Raw genomic sequence first — 19715 nt, 5'->3', positions numbered from 1 at the left:
ATAATAATAATAATAATAATAATAATCGAATGAACAACAAATAGATATTTTATTATTATAGACATAGATATTATAGGCATATAGGTATTATTATTACAGATATAGATATTATTGACAGACAAATATTGTTATTATAGACCTATAGATATTATTATAGACATATAGACGTTATTATAATAATATCTATAGGTCTATAATAACAATATCTGTCTATCAATAATATCTATATATCTATAATAATAATACCTATATGCCTATAATAATATTATAGACATTATTGGGAGCCCCCGATGGTGCAGTGGGTTAAAGCGCTGAGCTTGTTGACCCAAAGGTCGCAGGTTCGATTCCGGGGAGCAGAGTGAGCTTCCGCTGTCAGCCCTAGCTTCTGCCAACCTAGCAGTTCGAAAACATGCAAATGTGAGTAGATCAATAGGTACCGCTCCAGCGGGAAGGTAACGGCGCTCCATGCAGTCATGCCGGCCACATGACCTTGGAGGTGTCTATGGACAATGCCAGCTCTTCGGCTTAGAAATGGAGATGAACACCACACCCTAGAGTCAGACATGATTGGACTTCATGTCAGGGGAAACCTTTACCTTTTCCTATAGACATTATTATTACAGACATACAGATGTTATTATAGACATGTAGATATTATTGTTATAGACATATAGATATTATAGACATATAGATATTATTATAATAGGCCTATAGATATTATTATAATAGGCCTATAGATATTATTATTATTACAGACATAGATATTGGGTTGTTGTAGGTTTTTTCGGGCTATATGGCCATGGTCTAGAGGCATTCTCTCCTGACGTTTCGCCTGCATCTATGGCAAGCATCCTCAGAGGTAGTGAGGACCTCACTACCTCTGAGGATACTTGCCATAGATGCAGGCGAAACGTCAGGAGAGAATGCCTCTAGACCATGGCCATATAGCCCGAAAAAAACCTACAACAACCCAGTGATTCCGGCCATGAAAGCCTTCGACAGACATAGATATTATTATTATAGAGTTATAAATATTATTATGATAGATATTATTATTGTAGATATTATAGCCCAGGGTTGCTATAAAGTAAAAATGGATTGCCATCTGTCGGGAGTTCTTTGATTGTGCCTTCCTGGACAGCTGTTCGTAACTCACAGAGCGTGTGTTTCCTGTTTTTGTTCTTTCTTTGAATACGGGACTTCATTTCCCATAATTTCTTCCCATAACTCAATATGGGTGAGCTTTCTGGGAGTTGAAGTGTGTAGAGATATGTGTGTACACATACACACATGCACGCACACACAGAATCCCTCCTGTGCGAGTTCCCAGCAGCCCAGTGGAGGCGCCTCCATGCTGCGTACCCAGAGCCCCGAGTCCCAGGCAGCCATGAGGGAAGGGAAACATGATGTTTTGGTGCTTAATTTGTAAAATCATAATGTAATTTGATGTTTAATAAGCTTTTCCTTAATCCCTCCTTATTATCCAACATTGTTGCTTATACAACGTTCTGCCGGCCTGTTTATGTTAGACTAGCCAGCCCCTGCTACGCGTTGTTGTGGCCCAATCTGGTGATCTGGAAAATAAAGTAATGAGAAAGTGTTTGTTTCTAATATATGTAATTTCTTTATGCTTGTGCGTAAATAGTATTTCTTGCTGTTTCTTTGTCAGTGTTGATGTGGGGATTGACTGGTTTGATATTCTGGGATATAGGGCTGTATGGAAGGACCCTGGGCCATCTAGGAAAGGCAGTTTTCCTTCATTTTTTTTCCATTGTGAACTGGATGTTTGGGTGGATGCTGTTGTGGTGGTCCAGGAACTTGTTTAGTTCTTCTTCTCTGTGGCTGCAAATGGTGAAGGTATCATCCACATATCTGAACCATGCAGTGGGCTTTTTAGCAGATAATGTGGATTATCTGCTTTGATAATCTGGATTATGTGGCAGTGTAGAAGGGGCCTAGTACTTTACGCCATACTATACGATACCAAATTCTGTATTGACTTGATATTAAGATTGAAATACAGGAATTAAAAGTAAATAAAAACCAGTAAAGACAAACTTTGCTTAAAGTAGCAGTTTTACTGTTTAATTGTATTATATAAACAGCTTTTAAAAATTAAGATCTTCACCCAAAGCAGCAATGCTTCAATTCACATTTATTCAACTTTTTCTTCTTCTCCAAACAGGTCATCCTAGAGTCGATGGATATTATCTTTAGGATAAGAGGAGGCCTGGATCTGGCCTTTCAACTGGCCACTACTGATGGTGCGTCTGTTCATCTGCTGGACATTTCCTTAGAGTATTTGTAATATATCTTTTAAAAAAATATATTTATGGGCTTCACTGACAGGGTCATTTTAAAGCACTGCGTCAGCAAAACAGTATGCCTTTCAGCCAAATGGGGTGAGCAATAGATTTTTAGTACTTCTTGGTATTTTTATTTATCGTGTCAGGGCAACCAGTCAATTATATTACATTTCTAACAGAACAAAGCAAACAAACAGACAAAATACAAAATTTGTGAGTTTGGTAGTTGATTAAGTGTCCTTTGACCAGTATCTGGCCACTTGGAGTGCTTCTGGTATTGCTGCAAGAAGGTCCTCCATTGTGCATGTGGCAGGGCTCGGGTTGCATTGCAGCAGGTGGTCAGTGGTTTGTGGTTTCTTGGTATATATAGGCCATTTTCAAAGCTTGGGTAAGTTGCTTTTTTGCACTGTAGACCGGCATAGCCAGAAACATTCACTGCTGCTGTGGGTTTAACTTTTGCGGATGTAATTATGTCCAGATTTAGTATGCGATCATCTCTGTGTCTTCCAGGGCAACTCTGTGGTCAGCTTCCTCCAGAAGCTGATCATAGAATAATGTTGGAGGATGTTTGTATCATTTGTAGATCCTTCATTGTGATTCTAGAGTATTGTGATTCTGGGGAGCTAAACGAGGAAATCCCAAATGGATGTCCCCCTACGATGCCATACCTCGTGAAGTCTGACTTGACCATGGTGGTCCATGCCTTAGTTACCTCTAGACAGGACTATTGCAATGCTCTCTACGTGGGGCTACCCTTGAAGACGGCTCAGAAATTACAACTTGTCCAATGGTCGGCAGCCAGATTAATAACTGGGGCAACTTACAGGGTCAGATTAATAACTGGGTCAACCCCCCTGTTTAAGGAGCTCCATTGGCTGCCATTCATCTTCCGGTCCCAATTCAAGGTACAGGTTCTTACCTATAAACGATTTGGGAACCGCCTACCTTCGTGACCACATCTTTCTCCATGAACCAGCCCGTACCCTTCGATCTTCAGGCAAGACCCTCCTTTCGCCCTTGCCAGTCTCTCAGACTTGCCTTGTGGGTACAAGGGAGAGAGCCTTCTCCTCTGTGGCCCCCCGACTCTGGAATTCACTGCCCGGAGAGATTAGGAAAGCCCCTACCTTGGAAACCTTTAAAAAGAGTCTTAAGACCTGGCTCTGCCATCGCGCTTTCGAAGAGTAGCCACATAATTTTATGCTTTAATCACATGATATGGAAATGTGATAGAGTGTAGGCATATTGAGTCGCCTTCGGGCTGAGAAAGACAGTGTATAAATACAGTAAATAAATAAATATTGGGGAACGATTGAAGGAGACATTAATAGAATGTTAAATCTTCAAATAATATTCGACAATAGAAATGTATTACATGCAAGAATACCAGGAGTGTATAATGTGCAAAAGAGTGGTTGACAAATTGATAGCGTGTGCGCAAATTGTTTTAGTGAGAGGTTGGAATGATAAAACAAAGTGGATTCTGATGAACTGGTATAATTATAAAATTAATATGTTAAATATGCAAATAACAAATTATAAATTGAACAATAATAATAATAAAATAATAAAACTATTTATACTCCGCTCCATCTCCCCGAGGGGACTCGGTGCGGCTTACATGAGGCCACGCCCATCAGTACAATACACAACAATATAACACAATAACATAATAAAACCAAAAAATAAAATACATAAATGCAAAACAATATAATAGCAACACAACAATATAAAATCAGACATTAAAACACAAAAGATTTCGCTGGGCAGGGCCAAATTCAGGATAAATTTTTAAAACACTGGGAGATAGGACAATGTCAAACATCGGGAGGGGGATCTGGGGATGAGGAAGGATTTAATTGCACGAACCATAAATAAAGTGCTACTGAGGTCATTTAGTGCAAAGGTTTTGGTCAGGGAGTACCTTACGTTCAATCACTGAAGGCACATTGGAATAACCAGGTTTTCCAATTCCTCCTGAAGATTGCTAGCATGGGTGCTTGCCTAATGTCTTTGGGAAATGAGTTCCAGAGTCGAGGAGCCACCACAGAGAAGGCTCTCTCTCTCTCGTCCCCGCAAGTCGCACTTGTGATGCAGGCGGGAGCGAGAGAAGAGCCTCTCCGGAAGATCGAAGAGGTCGTGCGGGTTCGTAAATGGAAACGCGGTTGCGAAGGTAGGCGGGTCCGAAACCGTTCAGGGCTTTGTAGGTCAAAGCCTGTACCTTGAATTGGGCCCGGAAAATAAACGGCAGCCAGTGGAGCAAAATAAAAAAATGTTATAATAATTAAGAGTATGTGGGATCCGGTTAGGACTTATTTAGAGAATGTATTAAAAAGTAGAGTGGAAAAATTGAGATCTAGACTGATATTTCAAATGTAATTTCTGTAGTTTATTGTACAAACTCTATGTCCAGGTGGAGGGTGGGAGTCGGGTAAAACATTTTTTTAAAGCCCTTCTTAACATTAACTGAAAAATGGCAACGTGTCATCATCTGTTAATGGAGAGAGTGAACAATGTATTGTCGAAGGCTTTCATGGCCGAAATCACGGGTTGCTTAGAGCAACTCAGAGTGAACAATCCTCCTCCTTTCCAAGATCTACATTTTTTTTCTCTTCTCTCCATTTTAGATTCTTCAACTAAAGAGGCACTTAGATATGTTTTCAGTGACCTTTCAACAAAATTAGCTTCAGATGTGCTGGTATTCAGGATTTGTCATAGTCCAGTGTACCTGTGGCCAAATAGTGGGAAATACTCAGTAGCGACTGAGCTTTCAGATGACTCTGCTTGTAAGGAGATACTGCAGTTCATTCAGTGAGTATGAGCCAAAGCAGGAGGGATGGGAACCCTACATGGAGTTGGTATTGCTGCCATTTTGTATTCTAAATTGATCTTACTTCTGTTTTTCAGATTTGAACAAGGAGATGAGACTAAACGCAGGTTTTTTAAAAAGAAAGACAAAAAGTTACAAGAATCAGTATGTATATCTTTTATCATTTTGACTTTTGTTCTGACTTTATTTGTTTTGTTTGATCAAACTCTTCTCTGAGGCATGGGGGGATTTTTCCTTGATTAGCAGTGAATGGCCTTGCAGCTTCAAAGCCTGGCTGCTTCCTGCTGGGAGAATCCTTTGTAGGGAAGTGCTAGCTGACCTTGATTGAGTCTTGTCTGGAATTCCCCTGCTTTTGGGGTGTTGTTCTTTATATAATGTCCTGATTTTATAGTTTTTAAATACTGGTAGCCAGAATTTGTTCACTATAATGGTTTCCTCCTTTCTGTTGAAATTGTCCACATACTCGTGGATTTCAATGGCTTCTCTGTGTAGTCTGACAGGTAGTTGTTAGAGTGGTCCAGCATTTCTGTTTTTTCAAATAATATGCTGTGTCCAGGTTGGTTCATCAGGTGCTCTGCTACGACTGACTTGTCAGGTTGAATTAATCTGCAGTGCCTTTCACGTTCCTTGATTTGTGTTTGGGCAATGCTGAGTTTGGTGGTCCCTATGTAGATGCGTCCACAGGTGTAAGGTATATGATACACTCCCGCAGAGGTGAAAGGATTCCTCTTGTCCTTTGCTGAATGGAGCATTTTCTTATTTAGATTTTCTTAGTATTAAAATGCTCTAAAATCAGGACCATAAATGAAGAGCAACACTCAAAAAATCAGGGGAATTCCAGACAGGAAACAATCAGGGCCAGCTAATACCTCCCAGCAAAGGATTTCCCCAGGCTGGAAGCAGCCAGACTTTGAAGCTGCAGGGCCATTCACTGCTAATCAAGGTGGCCAATTACAACATTCACACTATCCCCAAACAGGCAAGAGTTCTTCCTCCCACCCTGGACATCATTCTACAGATATATAAACCTTAGTTTCCATCAGACACCTCAACCTCTAGGATAGATGCAGGTATAATGTCAGGAGAGAATGCTTCTGGAACATGGCCATACAACCTGGAAAACTCACAGCAACCCAGAACTAAGTTTATATTCGGTATTGTTTCCTTGTTTTACAAGCATCAGTAGGACCACCTGGTTTGTAGTTGAACTTTGTAGTTGAACATTGATGTGTCTGGGGAAGCGAGCTGTTAATGCTTTTCAGAGTGTGCCTTTTTCTGATCTAAACTTACCTTCCTAAGTTGTTACTTCTTCAATTAGAGAAAAGTATACAAGAATTGGATTGCACAATCTGTACATGTAAACCTTTATTATTTGCAGCAGCCCATCGTAAATATAGATCTTATGCTAGAAATGACGACTTCAGCAGAGCCTCTGGCTCCAGTCATTGAAAAGGAGAATAGGAGCCATCACTACATTAGCATGACCTTGCCAGTTGATGCGGTTGTCTCCGTGTCTCCAGAAGAAGTGTGGCGGAAGTAAGTCATGCTTGTATATTTAATTTAGATTGTTTTGTATTGCTATACAAATCTGAGTTATCTAGGCTCTGAGAAGTTTCAGAGAGGTTATTGTCTAATGTTTATTGCTATTGTTTTAAAGTTTATTGTTTTTTTTAGTTTTATTTATTATTGTATTTGTTATGCTGTTGTTTTATTGATGTGTTGGGCCTCGGCCTCTTGTAAGCCGCACCGAGTCTTTCAGGAGATGTTAGTGGGGTATAAATAAAGGTTTATTATTATTATTATTATTATTATTATTATTTACTAATCCAGGTTTGGTCTCCTTTGAAATTGCTATTGCAACCAACTCAGGGTGTTGGCTATTATTATTCAATATATTCACTCTGGACAGAGGGGAGCAGAAGACATTTCCATCTTGTCTTTACTAATAATATAATATAGTATATTGTATATACATATAATATTTATAATATTATAAAGTAATACAATATAATACTACTAATAATAATACAATATTATAATTATAATTATTTATTTACATTACATGTAATATTACTAATAATATTACAATATAATGGTATAGTGCAATATAGTAATATATAATACTGATATTGTACTAACCTAATATTATAATATATTGTATGAAAATAAATCTTGTAAGCCACTCTGAGTCCCCTTCGGGGTGAGAAGGGCGGCATATGAATGCCATAAATAAATAAAATAAATAAAATATTCAGGGTGAACCTAGATATAGAGGCAATATTAAATGCTTCAACAAATATCCCAGTTTTCAGCTTTTAAGTCAGCATCCTAAAAGGTTTGCAGGGCTAGATTGACTCCCTTCTCTCTTTACAGTTTCTACACTTACAGCTTGATAACAACAGCTAGCCTCTTTATCCATAACTGGTGCCAAAAAGTTTAGGTTTTTGGAGTGTTTCAGATTTCCAAATAAGCGAGACTCAGCCTTTTGTAGGTAGTTATTCACATTCAATAGTGATGGTTATTCACCATTCACAACTTCTATTTACCCAATGTAAATAGAAGAGAAAACGGGAATTCCAGACAGAAAACAATCAGGGCCAGCTAACACCTCCCAGCAAAGGATTTCCCTAGGCAAGAAGCAGCCAGGCTTTGAAGCTGCAAGGCTATATAGTTCTAATCAAGGTGGCCAATTACAACATTCACACCTGCTTCAAACAGACAAAGAGTTCTTTCTTCCACCCTGGACATTCCACAGATATATAAATCCCACTTGCCTAGTTTCCAACCGACCTCACAACGTCTGAGGGTGCCTGCCATAGATATGGGTGAAACATCAGGAGATAATGCTTCTGGAACATGGTCATACAGCCCAGAAAACTCACCAGAAGAGATATGTAAAGAGTAGCAAAAGCTGCTTGTTATAAATTGCTGTCCTCTCTGAATTCACAGAGTCAATGGATAGAAAATGAGAGAGTGACATTGTGCATTCGGTATTCTAGTTTGTAAATGGTTTCCTTGGTATCTTGCAGTGTACGGAGTCTTCTGGTGAATGCAATTCACACACAGCTAACCGACATGGAAAAGTGCATTTTAAAATATATGAAAGGAACATCGGTTGTGGTTCCGGAACAATTTCATTTCATGCTACCAGGAAAAAAACAGCTTGTAACTATTTCATACCCATCAGGCATTTCTGATCATCAGCTAGAGACTTACAGACAGGTATGTTTTGCATTGAGAGATTGTGTTTGACGACATTGCTTTAAATATTATGACACATATTTTTCTTAATTATTTGTGACATAAGATTATTACTTCATAATTATTTTGTGGAGGTTAATTTGTGTTTCAAGTATTCTTTTGAGTCCTTCGTACAAGAATTGTATTGCACAAAAATTGCTATTTGGTTTTTTTGGTAAAGTGGCCACTATTTAGATCAGTGATTCCCAGCCTGTGGTCCATGGACCACCAGTGGTCCACAAGAATTAAAATATGGTCCGCTGCTTCACTGTTACTACATCGTTAAACAAGAGCAACTGTTTTTTTGAAACCCTCTCATAGTGCCAAGGCTCATTAAATATGGTTTTCTGTGGGCGAGCAGATGGCGACTACAGGATGGCATATGTTCCGTATCAGAAACTAGAGCTGATGTGGTTTATCCAATGTCAACGTCTGCAAGGACATTGCCTAGGGGGACGCCCGGATTATTTTTTATGTTTTTATCATCCTTGTGGGAGGCTTCTCTCATGTCCCCGCATGAGGAGTTGGAGTTCATAGAGGGAGCTCATCCGCCTCTCCCCGGATTCGAACCTGTGACCTGTCGGTCTTCAGTCCTGCCGGCTTAGGGGTTTAACCCACTGCGCCACCGGGGGCTCCTTAGATAATACTGTGAAACAACCCAACTGAAACTAATGTTGACCAAAAACTAATTCGTAACCCTTTTGGTACTAATGTTGGAAAGTTGTCCCCGGTCAAAAAAAGGTTGGGAACCACAGATTTTTAGGCATCCAATGTGTTAATCAATGGATTTCTAATCGTCATATTCCAACAACACCTTAAGAGTTGTTTTTTCTCTCTTTGTACGGGAATTTTTTTCTTATTTGTGCAGCCGCTTTAGAGATGGAATTTTGACTAAAAATTATACGCATGGCATTGCTTCTTGTTCTTTTCTGTATATAAATTGTTGATTATATAATGACTCCTTACTCCATGTGCTGTGCATTTAATTACTCAGGTCCTAAACTAAACAGCTTAATACATCTGTAATCACTTATAGAGAGATGAAGTATAAGATACACAACTACACTAAAAGTGACCCTTCCATGCTTTATTTTGTTGGCTATATCTGCTGGCATCAAGTAAATGTGGCATCACATCCACTGTTTTATTTTTTTTTACATGTAATTAGGCGAGATAGAAAATTAAAATTTATTTAGTTTTTAAATTAATTATTTAATAAATTATGAATTATTAAGACATTTAATTTATTTAAATGAATAAATAAAATTAAAATTAAATTATAACACAAGGTTTTCTATTGTAACACAAGCCTCCTATAGATTATACCCTCGAGTTTTTCCCCTGAGAAATTCGAGGCCCTTTGTTGGCTCAATGTGGAACAAGTGAATGGCAATTTTGTTTTGAAAGGAATTTACTGTTTCCTTAAACTTTTTTATAGGTTTTCCAGTGCTTCCTAGATAATTTTGACCCATATTTGCTTTATGCCAATTTCCTGAGTCAGATAATTTTCTGTCCTGGTTAGGATTTTAATTTATCTTGGCAATAGTTTGAGCCCTGCATAAAGGGAGATAAAACACAATAGAGCAGTGTTTCTCAACTTGGGGGTCGGGATCCCTGTGGCGGGGGTCGCAAGGGGATAACAGAGAGGTGACCAAAGACCATCAGAAAACACAGTATTTTCTGTTGGTCATGGGGATTCTGTCTGGGAAGTTTGGCCCAATTCTATTGTTGGTGGGATTCAGAATGATCTTTGATTGTAGGTGAACTATAAATCCCAGTAACTACAATTCCCAAATGTCAAGGTCTATTTTCCCTAAACTCCATCTGTGTTCACATTTGGGCATACTGAGTATTCGTGCCAAGTTTCGTCCAGATCCATCATTGTTTAAGTCCACAGTGCTCTCTGAATGTAGGTGGACTACAACTCCAAAACTCAAGGTCAATGCCCACCAAACCCTTCTAGTATTTTCTGTTGGTTTTGGGAGAACTGTGTGCCAAGTTTGGTTCAATTCCATCATTGGTGGAGTTCAGAATGCTCTTTGATTGTAGGTTAACTATAAATCTCAGCAACTACAACTCCCAAATGACAAAATAACCCCCCCCCCCCCCCCCAAATCCCACCAGTATTCAAATTTGGGTGTATTGGGTATTCGTGCCAAATGTGGTCCAGTGAATGAAAATACATCCTGCATATCAGACATTTACATTATGATTCAAAACAATAGCAAAATTACAGTTATGAAGTAACTACGAAAATAATTTTATGGTTGGCGGGTCACCACAACATGAGGAACTGTATTAAGGGGTTGCTGTTTTCGGAAAGTTGAGAAACACTGCAATAGAAGTACAATCGTTTCAAAAAGTGCCAGTTCAGTACCAATAGTGGGTGCAGTTCAAGACACTGTTAAAAAAATCTAATTTTAAAATGTATGCATGATGTAGCAGAGCGGCATGATAATGTGTATGCCTTGATTACCTTTTGCCTTGTTTTCAGGAATTACATAGACGGTTTAATCTACCTTTCGACAGACCTTATTTCCGAAGGGCGAATGCCTACCATTTCCCAGATGAACCATTCAAAGATGGCTATCTCAGAAACCCGCACGTGCATCTCAATCCACCTGGCATAGAGTCTGGTATAGTGAGTTTCATTTATACTTGCCTTTCTTCTAATTTCAAGGCTAAGGACAAAGTGAAAGAACAGAAAAGGAAGTGAACAGAATCCACTGAATCATAAGACTTTATGAACATAGAAGGGGTGGGTATGTGGTGCCCAGAATGTATGTTTCACCTTTGGTATAAATGGTTAGCACACAACTCTCTACCTAGAAGACTACAAATAAATAAATATCTAGCAAGACTCTGGTATAGGAAAGGATGCAAAGCCCTCCATGGGCAATTGGATTTAATTTTTGACATCCCTGGCTCATTCTAGCACATTCCTGGTTAGAGGAATTCTCATTCCAGATCTCTTAAGTTGAATACAAACAGGCAACTTGTCTTCTGTTAAGTACACGATTTTTGTTCCTGGGTTATAAATGTCATTTCCTAATTGGTTCTATCATAAAAACATGGAAAAGTGTAATACAACTGCAAAAACCTTGTTACGGTCTGCACACTGAAAGGTTCAAAATGGTATATTTTTTAAGGAAATTTACAAAGTGTCTAGACTGAAGTAAAGAATAGTACTACCCTCATTCACAAAAACAAAGTTTCTGGAGTATAACAACTACTTTCAAAGTAAGTACTACACAATTAAACAGGAAATAGCACTTTCAAACCAGGAACAGATTTTTTTTCCAAACATCGTTACATAGTTGTAGGTTTTTTCGGGCTATATGGCCATGTTCTAGAGGCATTCTCTCCTGACATTTCGCCTGCATCTATGGCAAGCATCCTCAGAGGTAGTGAGGTCTGTTAGAACTAGGAAAGCACCTGATGAACCAACCTGGACATCATATTATTTGAGAACACAGAAATGCTGGACCACTCTAACAGCCACCATGTCAGACTACACAGAGAAGCCATTGAAATCCACAAGCATGTGGACAATTTCAACAGAAAGGAGAAAACCATGAAAATGAACAAAATCTGGCTACCAGTATTTAAAAAAACTCTAAAATTATAACAGCAAAACAACAGAGGGAAAACAATCTGGGACATCTAATCACCTCTCAACAAAAGATTGCCCCAGGCATTGCCAGACCATCAAATGCTAATCAAGGTGGTCAGTTGAAACATTCACACCTAGCTCCAGCAGACAAGAGTTATTTTTCCCACCCTGGTCATTCCACAGATATATAAACCCGTTTTCCTAGTTTCAACAGACCTCACTACCTCTGAGGATGCTTGCCATAGATGCAGGCGAAACGTCAGGAGAGAATGCCTCTAGAACATAGCCATATAGCCCAAAAAAACCTACAACAACCCAGTGATTCCGGCTATGAAAGCCTTTGACAATACATTGTTACATAGTGTTATCATTCCACCTTGTGGTAACAGAAAGAGAAGCCATACAATCTGGCCCATTCTGTCATGTGGTCTTGATTTTCTCGATAGAATTGTGTCTATAGCTGCTTTACCTAGTCACTTATTTAAATGAATTTATTTAAACGCATGATGAATTGGTGTCTTGGGCCGGCTCCAAGACACCAATTCAAAAGTGTTTTTGGCAGGGGGTGTCTAGACATCTTCCCGGAACCTTCCGGGAGGACAGGGATACACCCATATCTCCACCCCAAACCCCTTTAAAAAACCCTAAAAACTAAAAATTACTTCCCCGGCTGCCATTACCCTTCTTTCAGCCCTCTCCTGGCACATAGAAATGACTCACCAGGAGAAGAGATGGGGGCCAGGAGGAAAATCACTCCTCCGCCTTCTCCTAGCGTATCATTTCTATGCGCTAGGAAAGGGCTGCTGGAAGGTAATAATAATAATTATAATACTTTATTTATACCCTGCCACCATCTCCCCAAGGGGACTCAGAGCGGCTTACATGAGGTCAAGCCCGACAACATATCAATAAAACAAAAAACAATAAGCAAAAACAATACAATTAATATAACTCACATATAAACAGTAACACACAAGGATTTAAAAAAAACCTATGGCCAGGCCAAATGTAATAGTTTAAAATTTAAAAAATAAAAGGTAATTAATTCTTAGTTTTTAGGGGTTTTCTGATGGGTTTGGGGGAGGGGGGTTACAGCTCTCTGAGTTTTCCGGGCTCATGGAGCTCGGAAAACATGATAGTGCAGTCCAGACAGTGGCCATACAGGATTAGACCAGGGTCTTTCATGAAAACCCGGGTCAAATCCAGTACCTAATTAATTTGGCATAAAACAGGGTTTCCTGTTTTGTGCCAAAGTAATTTGCTTTTACCTGAGGCATCATTTGGACAGCACACGTAAAAGCACGGGAGCTTGCACTTTTTATGAGCTGTCTGGATGCACCCTTAGGCCCCTTCTACACTGCCATATAATCCAGATTATCAAAGCATGATGATAATAATAATAATTTATTTATTTGACTAGTCATATGACCATTTCAAAATACAACACGAATAAAATAGAAGGCAAAAATCCACATTATCTTCTTTGAAATGAATTACATGAGTCTACACTGCCGTGTAATCCAGTTCAAATGTGGATTTTGTATGACATTGTAGAAGCGGCCTTAATTACCTTGTTCATCTGTTTCTTTCCCAAGCCTTTGTATTTCTGTATTTTCCCATTTGGCTGTAAGGCATGTACACATTAGAAATAATAGTTGTAATGTAGGTTATGTGAAATGATTGTCTTTAGAGAATCTCCTTCTGGACCTGTCCTACAAGGCTACTGTATGCTTTTTCTTTTTACTACAGATATATCTGGTATATGGCACGTACAGTTACCATCACTACATGCAAGATCACATTGACGATAATGGTTGGGGCTGTGCGTATCGTTCCCTACAGACTATATGCTCATGGTTCAGGCATCAAGGATACACAGACAGATCAATACCTACACACAAAGAGATCCAGCAGGTACAAAATTTGGTTTCCTTGACTTAACAGATGCAGTTGATGGCTTGTAGGAGACTTTGTTCACCCTACAGATGCGTGCCTGTACTCCATTTAATGACTGTGCCACAATTCTCCTTGTTCTGTTTGTTTCCAGAAAGGTAGATTTAAAACAGTGTTGCATAGGTAAATGTAATATTTACTGAAGTTACTTTTCAAACTGCGATTATTTCTGATTTTCACGTGTTTTCAATTCCAAAGGCTCTAGTTGATGTTGGAGACAAGGTGTCAGGATTTGTTGGATCATGCCAGTGGATCGGTTCCATTGAAGTGCAGCTTGTACTGAGCCAACTATTAGGGATAACTTCAAAAATACTGTTTGTCAGGTAAGGAATATTTAATGCAGTTGTAACCAAACCAAGCTGGCGTAGAAATCCAGCAAAAGCAGGGAGAGGCACAAAGGGTGGGCCACATATCTATTCAAATCTGCCCTTTTGAGATCAAAACTAGAGAGGAGTCTCAATTTTTTGCATTAAGGGGAGAACGTTTTCTTCAGGAATTAGGTTTTTTTAGGCAAACGCCAGTTATGTCACCATGTTGAAATAATTCCATATAAAAAGTTAGGCATTTATTTCCTAGCATAACTTTCTTGCTGAGCAAATGCTTATACCCTATACTCAAGTATAAGCTGAGTTTTTAGCCCCTTTTTTACGCTGAAAAAGCCTCCTCAACTTAAACTCATCAAAGTTATTTATTATTTCATTCTGTTATTATTATTATTATTATTTTATTAGTTTTGTTTATTATTATTATTATTTTACTCTATTATTATTACATTTATTATTTTTCTGTATTATTACATTTATTATTTTCTCTATTATTATGTTATTTTACTCTATTACTATTTTTACATTTATTATTTTTCTCTATTATTATTGCATTTATTTGTTACTCTATTATTATGTTATTTTACTCTATTATGTATTACATTTATTATTTTTTTCTATTATTATTACATTTATTATTTTACTCTATTATTACATATATTATCTTACTCTATTTATTACTGTTATTATATTTATTATTTTACTCTATTATTGTTCTTATTACATTTCCATTATGTTACTGTATTTATTATTATTACAGTTATTATTTTACTCTATTATTATTACATATATTATCTTACTCAATTATTATTACATATATTATCTTACTCTATTTATTATTGTTATTATATTTCTTATTTTACTCTATTATTGTTCTTATTACATTTCCATTATTTTACTGTATTTATTATTATTACATTTATTATTTTACTCTATTATTGTTATTACATTTTAATTATTTTATATTATTATTATTATTATTATTATTATTACGTCTATTATTTTACACTCTTTATTATTATTGGAAGGATACCTAAGCACATTTACATTGAAAAAGGTTAGAAGAATGGTTTAATCAGAGTTGGAAAGTCGTATCTTAAATATTCAAATCATTTCACCTACTGATGCCTCAATTAATGTAATTTTATTGGTATCTATTTTTATTTTGAAGTTTACCAGTAGCTGCTGCATTTCCCACCCTCAGCTGGGTGGGAATCGAATCAATAATTTTCCCAGTTTTTTGTAGTAAATATTTGGCTTATATTCGGCTTGGCTTATACACGAGTATATATGGTATTCTGACTTCTATTTTGGAGTCGGGGCTGCTGATAAATTTCTCAATTCATAGAGTCCCACAAATATAAGGTGAATCCATAGCAACCTTGGCAGGTGGGTATTTCTGATAGGGAGTGCTGAAATGAGAGGTGATGGGTGGTGATCATGCCTTCCTTACTTTTGTGGCAGCTAGTGATGATCATCTTTCCTTGTAGCCAAGGGTCTGAGATGGCTTCTCAGGGAAGAGAACTTGCTAATCATTTCAAGACTGAGGGAACACCAGTGATGATTGGTAAGATCTTGAACATTATTCAGATTTTTCTATTTTACATAACTATTCTACTGGTCCTTTGAGAGAGCACTGTTTATAGATCTTTGACCATTTTGAAGTAGTTCTTGAATGTTGTGGAACACTGTTTTAGAACACAAATTGGGAGATTGTGTGTTAAGATGTTCTTCCACATTAAAAAAAAACATCTGTTTCTCCATAAGGGTAGTAGTGAAAAGTTCTGGATGTTTTTTCTCACTGCAGATACTTAATATTTACATAGGGGAGCTTTCATCCTGGTAATACTCCTGGTTTTACCAGGATGAATTCTTTGCCAGGGTTCATCCTCATGAAGCGTAATTCTGCAGTAATTGTGAACACGTGATACAACCTACTTCAAAGCTCTTTAGTGTGTTTGCTGAATCAGGTTTGCTCCAACTCGTGATAGATGAATCTACCAGTTGGTTGTGTTAGTCTGAACTTTCTGACATAAAGAAGACTTCTATCTCCGTGTTGTTGAAGGCTTTCATGGCCGGAATCACTGGGTTGCAGTGAGTTTTCTGGGCTGTATGGCCATGTTCCAGAAGCATTTCTCCTGATGTGTCACCCACATCTATGGCAGGCATCCTCAGAGGTTGAGAGGCCTATTGGAAACTAAGCAAGTGGGGTTTATATAGCTGTGGAATGTCCAGGGTGGGAGAAAGAACTCTTGTCTGTTTGAGGCAGGTGTGAAGCCTTGCTGCTTCAAGGTCTGGCTTCTTCCTGCCTGGGGAATCCTTTGTTGGGACATGTAACCTGGCCCTGATTGATTCTTGTCTGGAATTCCCCTGCTTGTTGAGTGTTCCTCTTTATTTACTGTCCTGATTTTAGATTTTTTAGTCTGACATGGTAGTTGTTCGAATTCACCAGCATTTCTGTGTTTACAACCTACAAACTATCTACAGACCCACTAAGAAAATACAACAAATGCTATGTTCAGCAGAGGACAAGAGGGATCCTCTTGCCTCTGCAGGAGTTTACCATATACCATGCAGCTGTGAACAAGTCTACATAGGGACCACCAAACGCAGTCTACTGTCTATCAGGCAGCTGTGGACCACCAGATAGGGACTACCAAATGTAGCATTGCCCAGACACGAATCAAGGAACATGAAAGGCACTGCAGACTAAGTCAACCAGAGAAGTCAGCCATAGCAGAGCACCTAATGAACCAACCTGGACATAGAATCTTATTTGAGAACACAGAAATGCTGGACTACTCCGGCCACCACCATGTCAGGCTACACAGAGAAGCCATTGAAATCCACAAATGTGTGGATAGTTTCAACTGAAAAGAGAAAACCATGAAAATGAACAAAATCTGGCTATCAGCATTAAAAAAAACTCTAAAATCAGGACAGTGAATAAAGAGCAACACTCAGAATACAGGGGAATTCCAGACATGAATCAATCAGGGCCAGCTAACACCTCCCAACAAAGGATTTCCCTAAGCAGGAAGCAGACAGACTTTGAAGCTGCAAGGCTATTCAATGCTTATCATGGTGGCCAATTGCAACATTCACACTTGCCTCAAGCAGACGAGTTCTTTCTCCCACCCCTGGACATTCCACAGAAATATAAACCCCACTCGCCTAGTTTCCAACAGACCTCACAAGCTCTGAGGGTGCCTGCCATAGGTGTGGGTGAAACGTCAGGAGAGAATGCCTCTGGAACCTGTCCATACAGCCCAAAGGAAAGCTCACAGCAACCCAGAAATAACATTTTTCCCTCCCAACAACTGTTTTTACTTCCTATAATGGGCTAATTGCAACTTTGTCATTGATATCTTTCCTATTCAGGTGGAGGTGTCTTGGCTCATACAATACTTGGAGTAGCGTGGAATGAGACCACAGGGCACATAAAATTTCTAATCCTGGACCCCCATTACACTGGAGCAGAGGACCTGAATACTGTATTAGAAAAGGTGAGGTTTGACTTTCACATTTGATTTCCATTCCGTTGTGTTATCACAGTGTCAGCACGTGAACCATAACGAACATTGAACCTTAATTCTTTTAGTCTTAGGCAGTACACAACTGGAACCATTGTTTTGAAAATGTTTCTTTTTAAAAAGGCCAGTTCTAACCGATCTAGGTTGCAGACAGAGCTCAGAATGTGGAATGAACTTTCTTTTAGGCCTGGCTTCTACAACATTTTGATCAATAGTGTTTTCTGACAGCCATTTCACAGGTATCAAACCTGGATACTTCTTTACACAAAGTCAGGAAAAGTTGCTATACTGGTATTAAGTCCCTGGTTATACCAGCATAAACCACAGAGGATTCCTGCCAGAATGTGTATTTATAGGGTTATTGTGAGTTTTCTGGGCCGAATATAATTTTAGTACTGGGTTGTGTGAGTTTTCCAGGCTATATAGCCATATTCCAGAAGCATTCTCTCCTGGCATTTCATCCACATCTATGGCAGGCATCCTCAGAGGTTGAGGGGTCTGGTGGAAACTAGGCAAGTGAGATTTATATATCTGTGGAATGATGTCCAGGGTGGGAGAAAGAACTCTTTTCTGTTTGAGGTAGGTGTGAATGTTTCAGTTGTCCACCTTGATTAGCATCTAATGGCCTTGCAGTTTCAAGGTCTGGCTTCTTACTGCCCAGGGGAATCCTTTGTTCAATGGCTTCTCTAAAATGGCTTCTCTAAAATAACTACCATGGCAAACGACACAGAGAAGCCATTGAAATCCACAAGCATGTGGACAATTTCAGTTGAAAGGAAGAAACCATGAACATGAACAAAATCTGGCTACCAGTATTTTAAAAAACGCCAAAATCATAACTATATAAAAAACAACACTCAAAAACAGGAGAATTCCAGATAAGAAGCAATCAAAGCCAGCGAATCACCTCCCAACAAAGGATTCCCCCAGGCAGAAAGCAGCCAGCCAGACTTTGAAGCTGCAAGGCCATTCAGTGCTAATCAAGGTGGCCAATTGAAACATTCTCACCTACTTCAAACAGAGAAGAGTTCTTTCTCCCACCCTGGACAACATTCCACAGATATATAAACCCCATTTTCCTAGTTTCCAACAGACCTCACTACCTCTGAGGATGCCTGCCATAGATGCAGCTGAAACCTCAGGAGAGAATGCTTCTGGAACATGGCCATACAGCCTGGAAAACTCACAACAACCCAGTGATTCCAGCCATGAAAGCCATCGACAATACATTGTGTATTTATAATTTTTCCATTTTTGAAAAGTAAGCTTTTCACAAAAATGAATCAAAACAGAAGTTTAGATTCATGTCTGTTTTACTGAAATGTTAGCTATAGCCACTTAGTAAAATCTTACATTTATATTGTGTATTTTTATGTATTTCCCCTCCCCTTCCTATTATACAGGGTTGGTGTGGATGGAAGGGTCCAGATTTTTGGAAGAAAGATGCTTATTATAACCTGTGTCTACCCCAGCGACCAAAATCTATTTGAACTTCTGTTTAGAAGATTGTGATAAATTACTTATCTTAATATATTTTGTCTTTACGCATGCATATCTTCATTTTTTTTTAGAATTGATGAGAACGTTTTTATTAAAATCTTGTTCAAAACCCCCAGTTGAAATAGAAATCTCAGTCTAATAGAGTTGGAAGAAAAGTAATTTGAGGTTGTTGTATGTTTTCCAGCCTGTGTGGCCATGTTTCAGGAGCATTCTCTCCTGATGTTTCACCTGCATCTATGGCAAGCATCCTCAGAGGTTGCCTGCCATAGATGCAGGTGAAACGTCAGGAGATAATGCTTCTGGAGTATGGCCATACAGCCCAGAAAATACACAACAACCCAGTGATTCTGGACATGAAAGTCTTCAATGTTAACAAAGTAATTTGAGATTTTCAAATAAAACATGAGTATTAAACATTGT

At 38.5% G+C, this 19715-nt stretch overlaps 1 protein-coding gene across 2 annotated transcripts in view; it reads left to right on the top strand.

Annotated features, from left to right (window-relative positions):
* Positions 1–19715, top strand: part of UFSP2 (UFM1 specific peptidase 2) — a 23354-nt gene extending 3639 nt beyond the window's left edge. Inside the window, exons 2-12 of one of the 2 annotated variants that reach the window (XM_060778630.2) lie at positions 2186–2264; positions 4931–5114; positions 5211–5277; positions 6512–6669; positions 8163–8355; positions 10868–11014; positions 13736–13900; positions 14138–14262; positions 15753–15829; positions 17644–17768; positions 19199–19715. In XM_060778630.2, coding sequence (XP_060634613.2) covers positions 2186–2264; positions 4931–5114; positions 5211–5277; positions 6512–6669; positions 8163–8355; positions 10868–11014; positions 13736–13900; positions 14138–14262; positions 15753–15829; positions 17644–17768; positions 19199–19285 — 1407 coding nt within the window. In that variant the 3' untranslated portion in view covers positions 19286–19715. Of the gene's footprint in view, positions 1–2185; positions 2265–4930; positions 5115–5210; positions 5278–6511; positions 6670–8162; positions 8356–10867; positions 11015–13735; positions 13901–14137; positions 14263–15726; positions 15830–17643; positions 17769–19198 lie in introns of those variants that run through there. The other variant, XM_067468737.1, reaches the window with a different exon arrangement.

Source organism: Anolis sagrei, chromosome 5 (assembly GCF_037176765.1).
Source record: "Anolis sagrei isolate rAnoSag1 chromosome 5, rAnoSag1.mat, whole genome shotgun sequence".
In the NCBI taxonomy this organism is placed as follows: domain Eukaryota; kingdom Metazoa; phylum Chordata; class Lepidosauria; order Squamata; family Dactyloidae; genus Anolis; species Anolis sagrei.
This window is presented reverse-complemented; position numbering and strand designations above follow the sequence as displayed.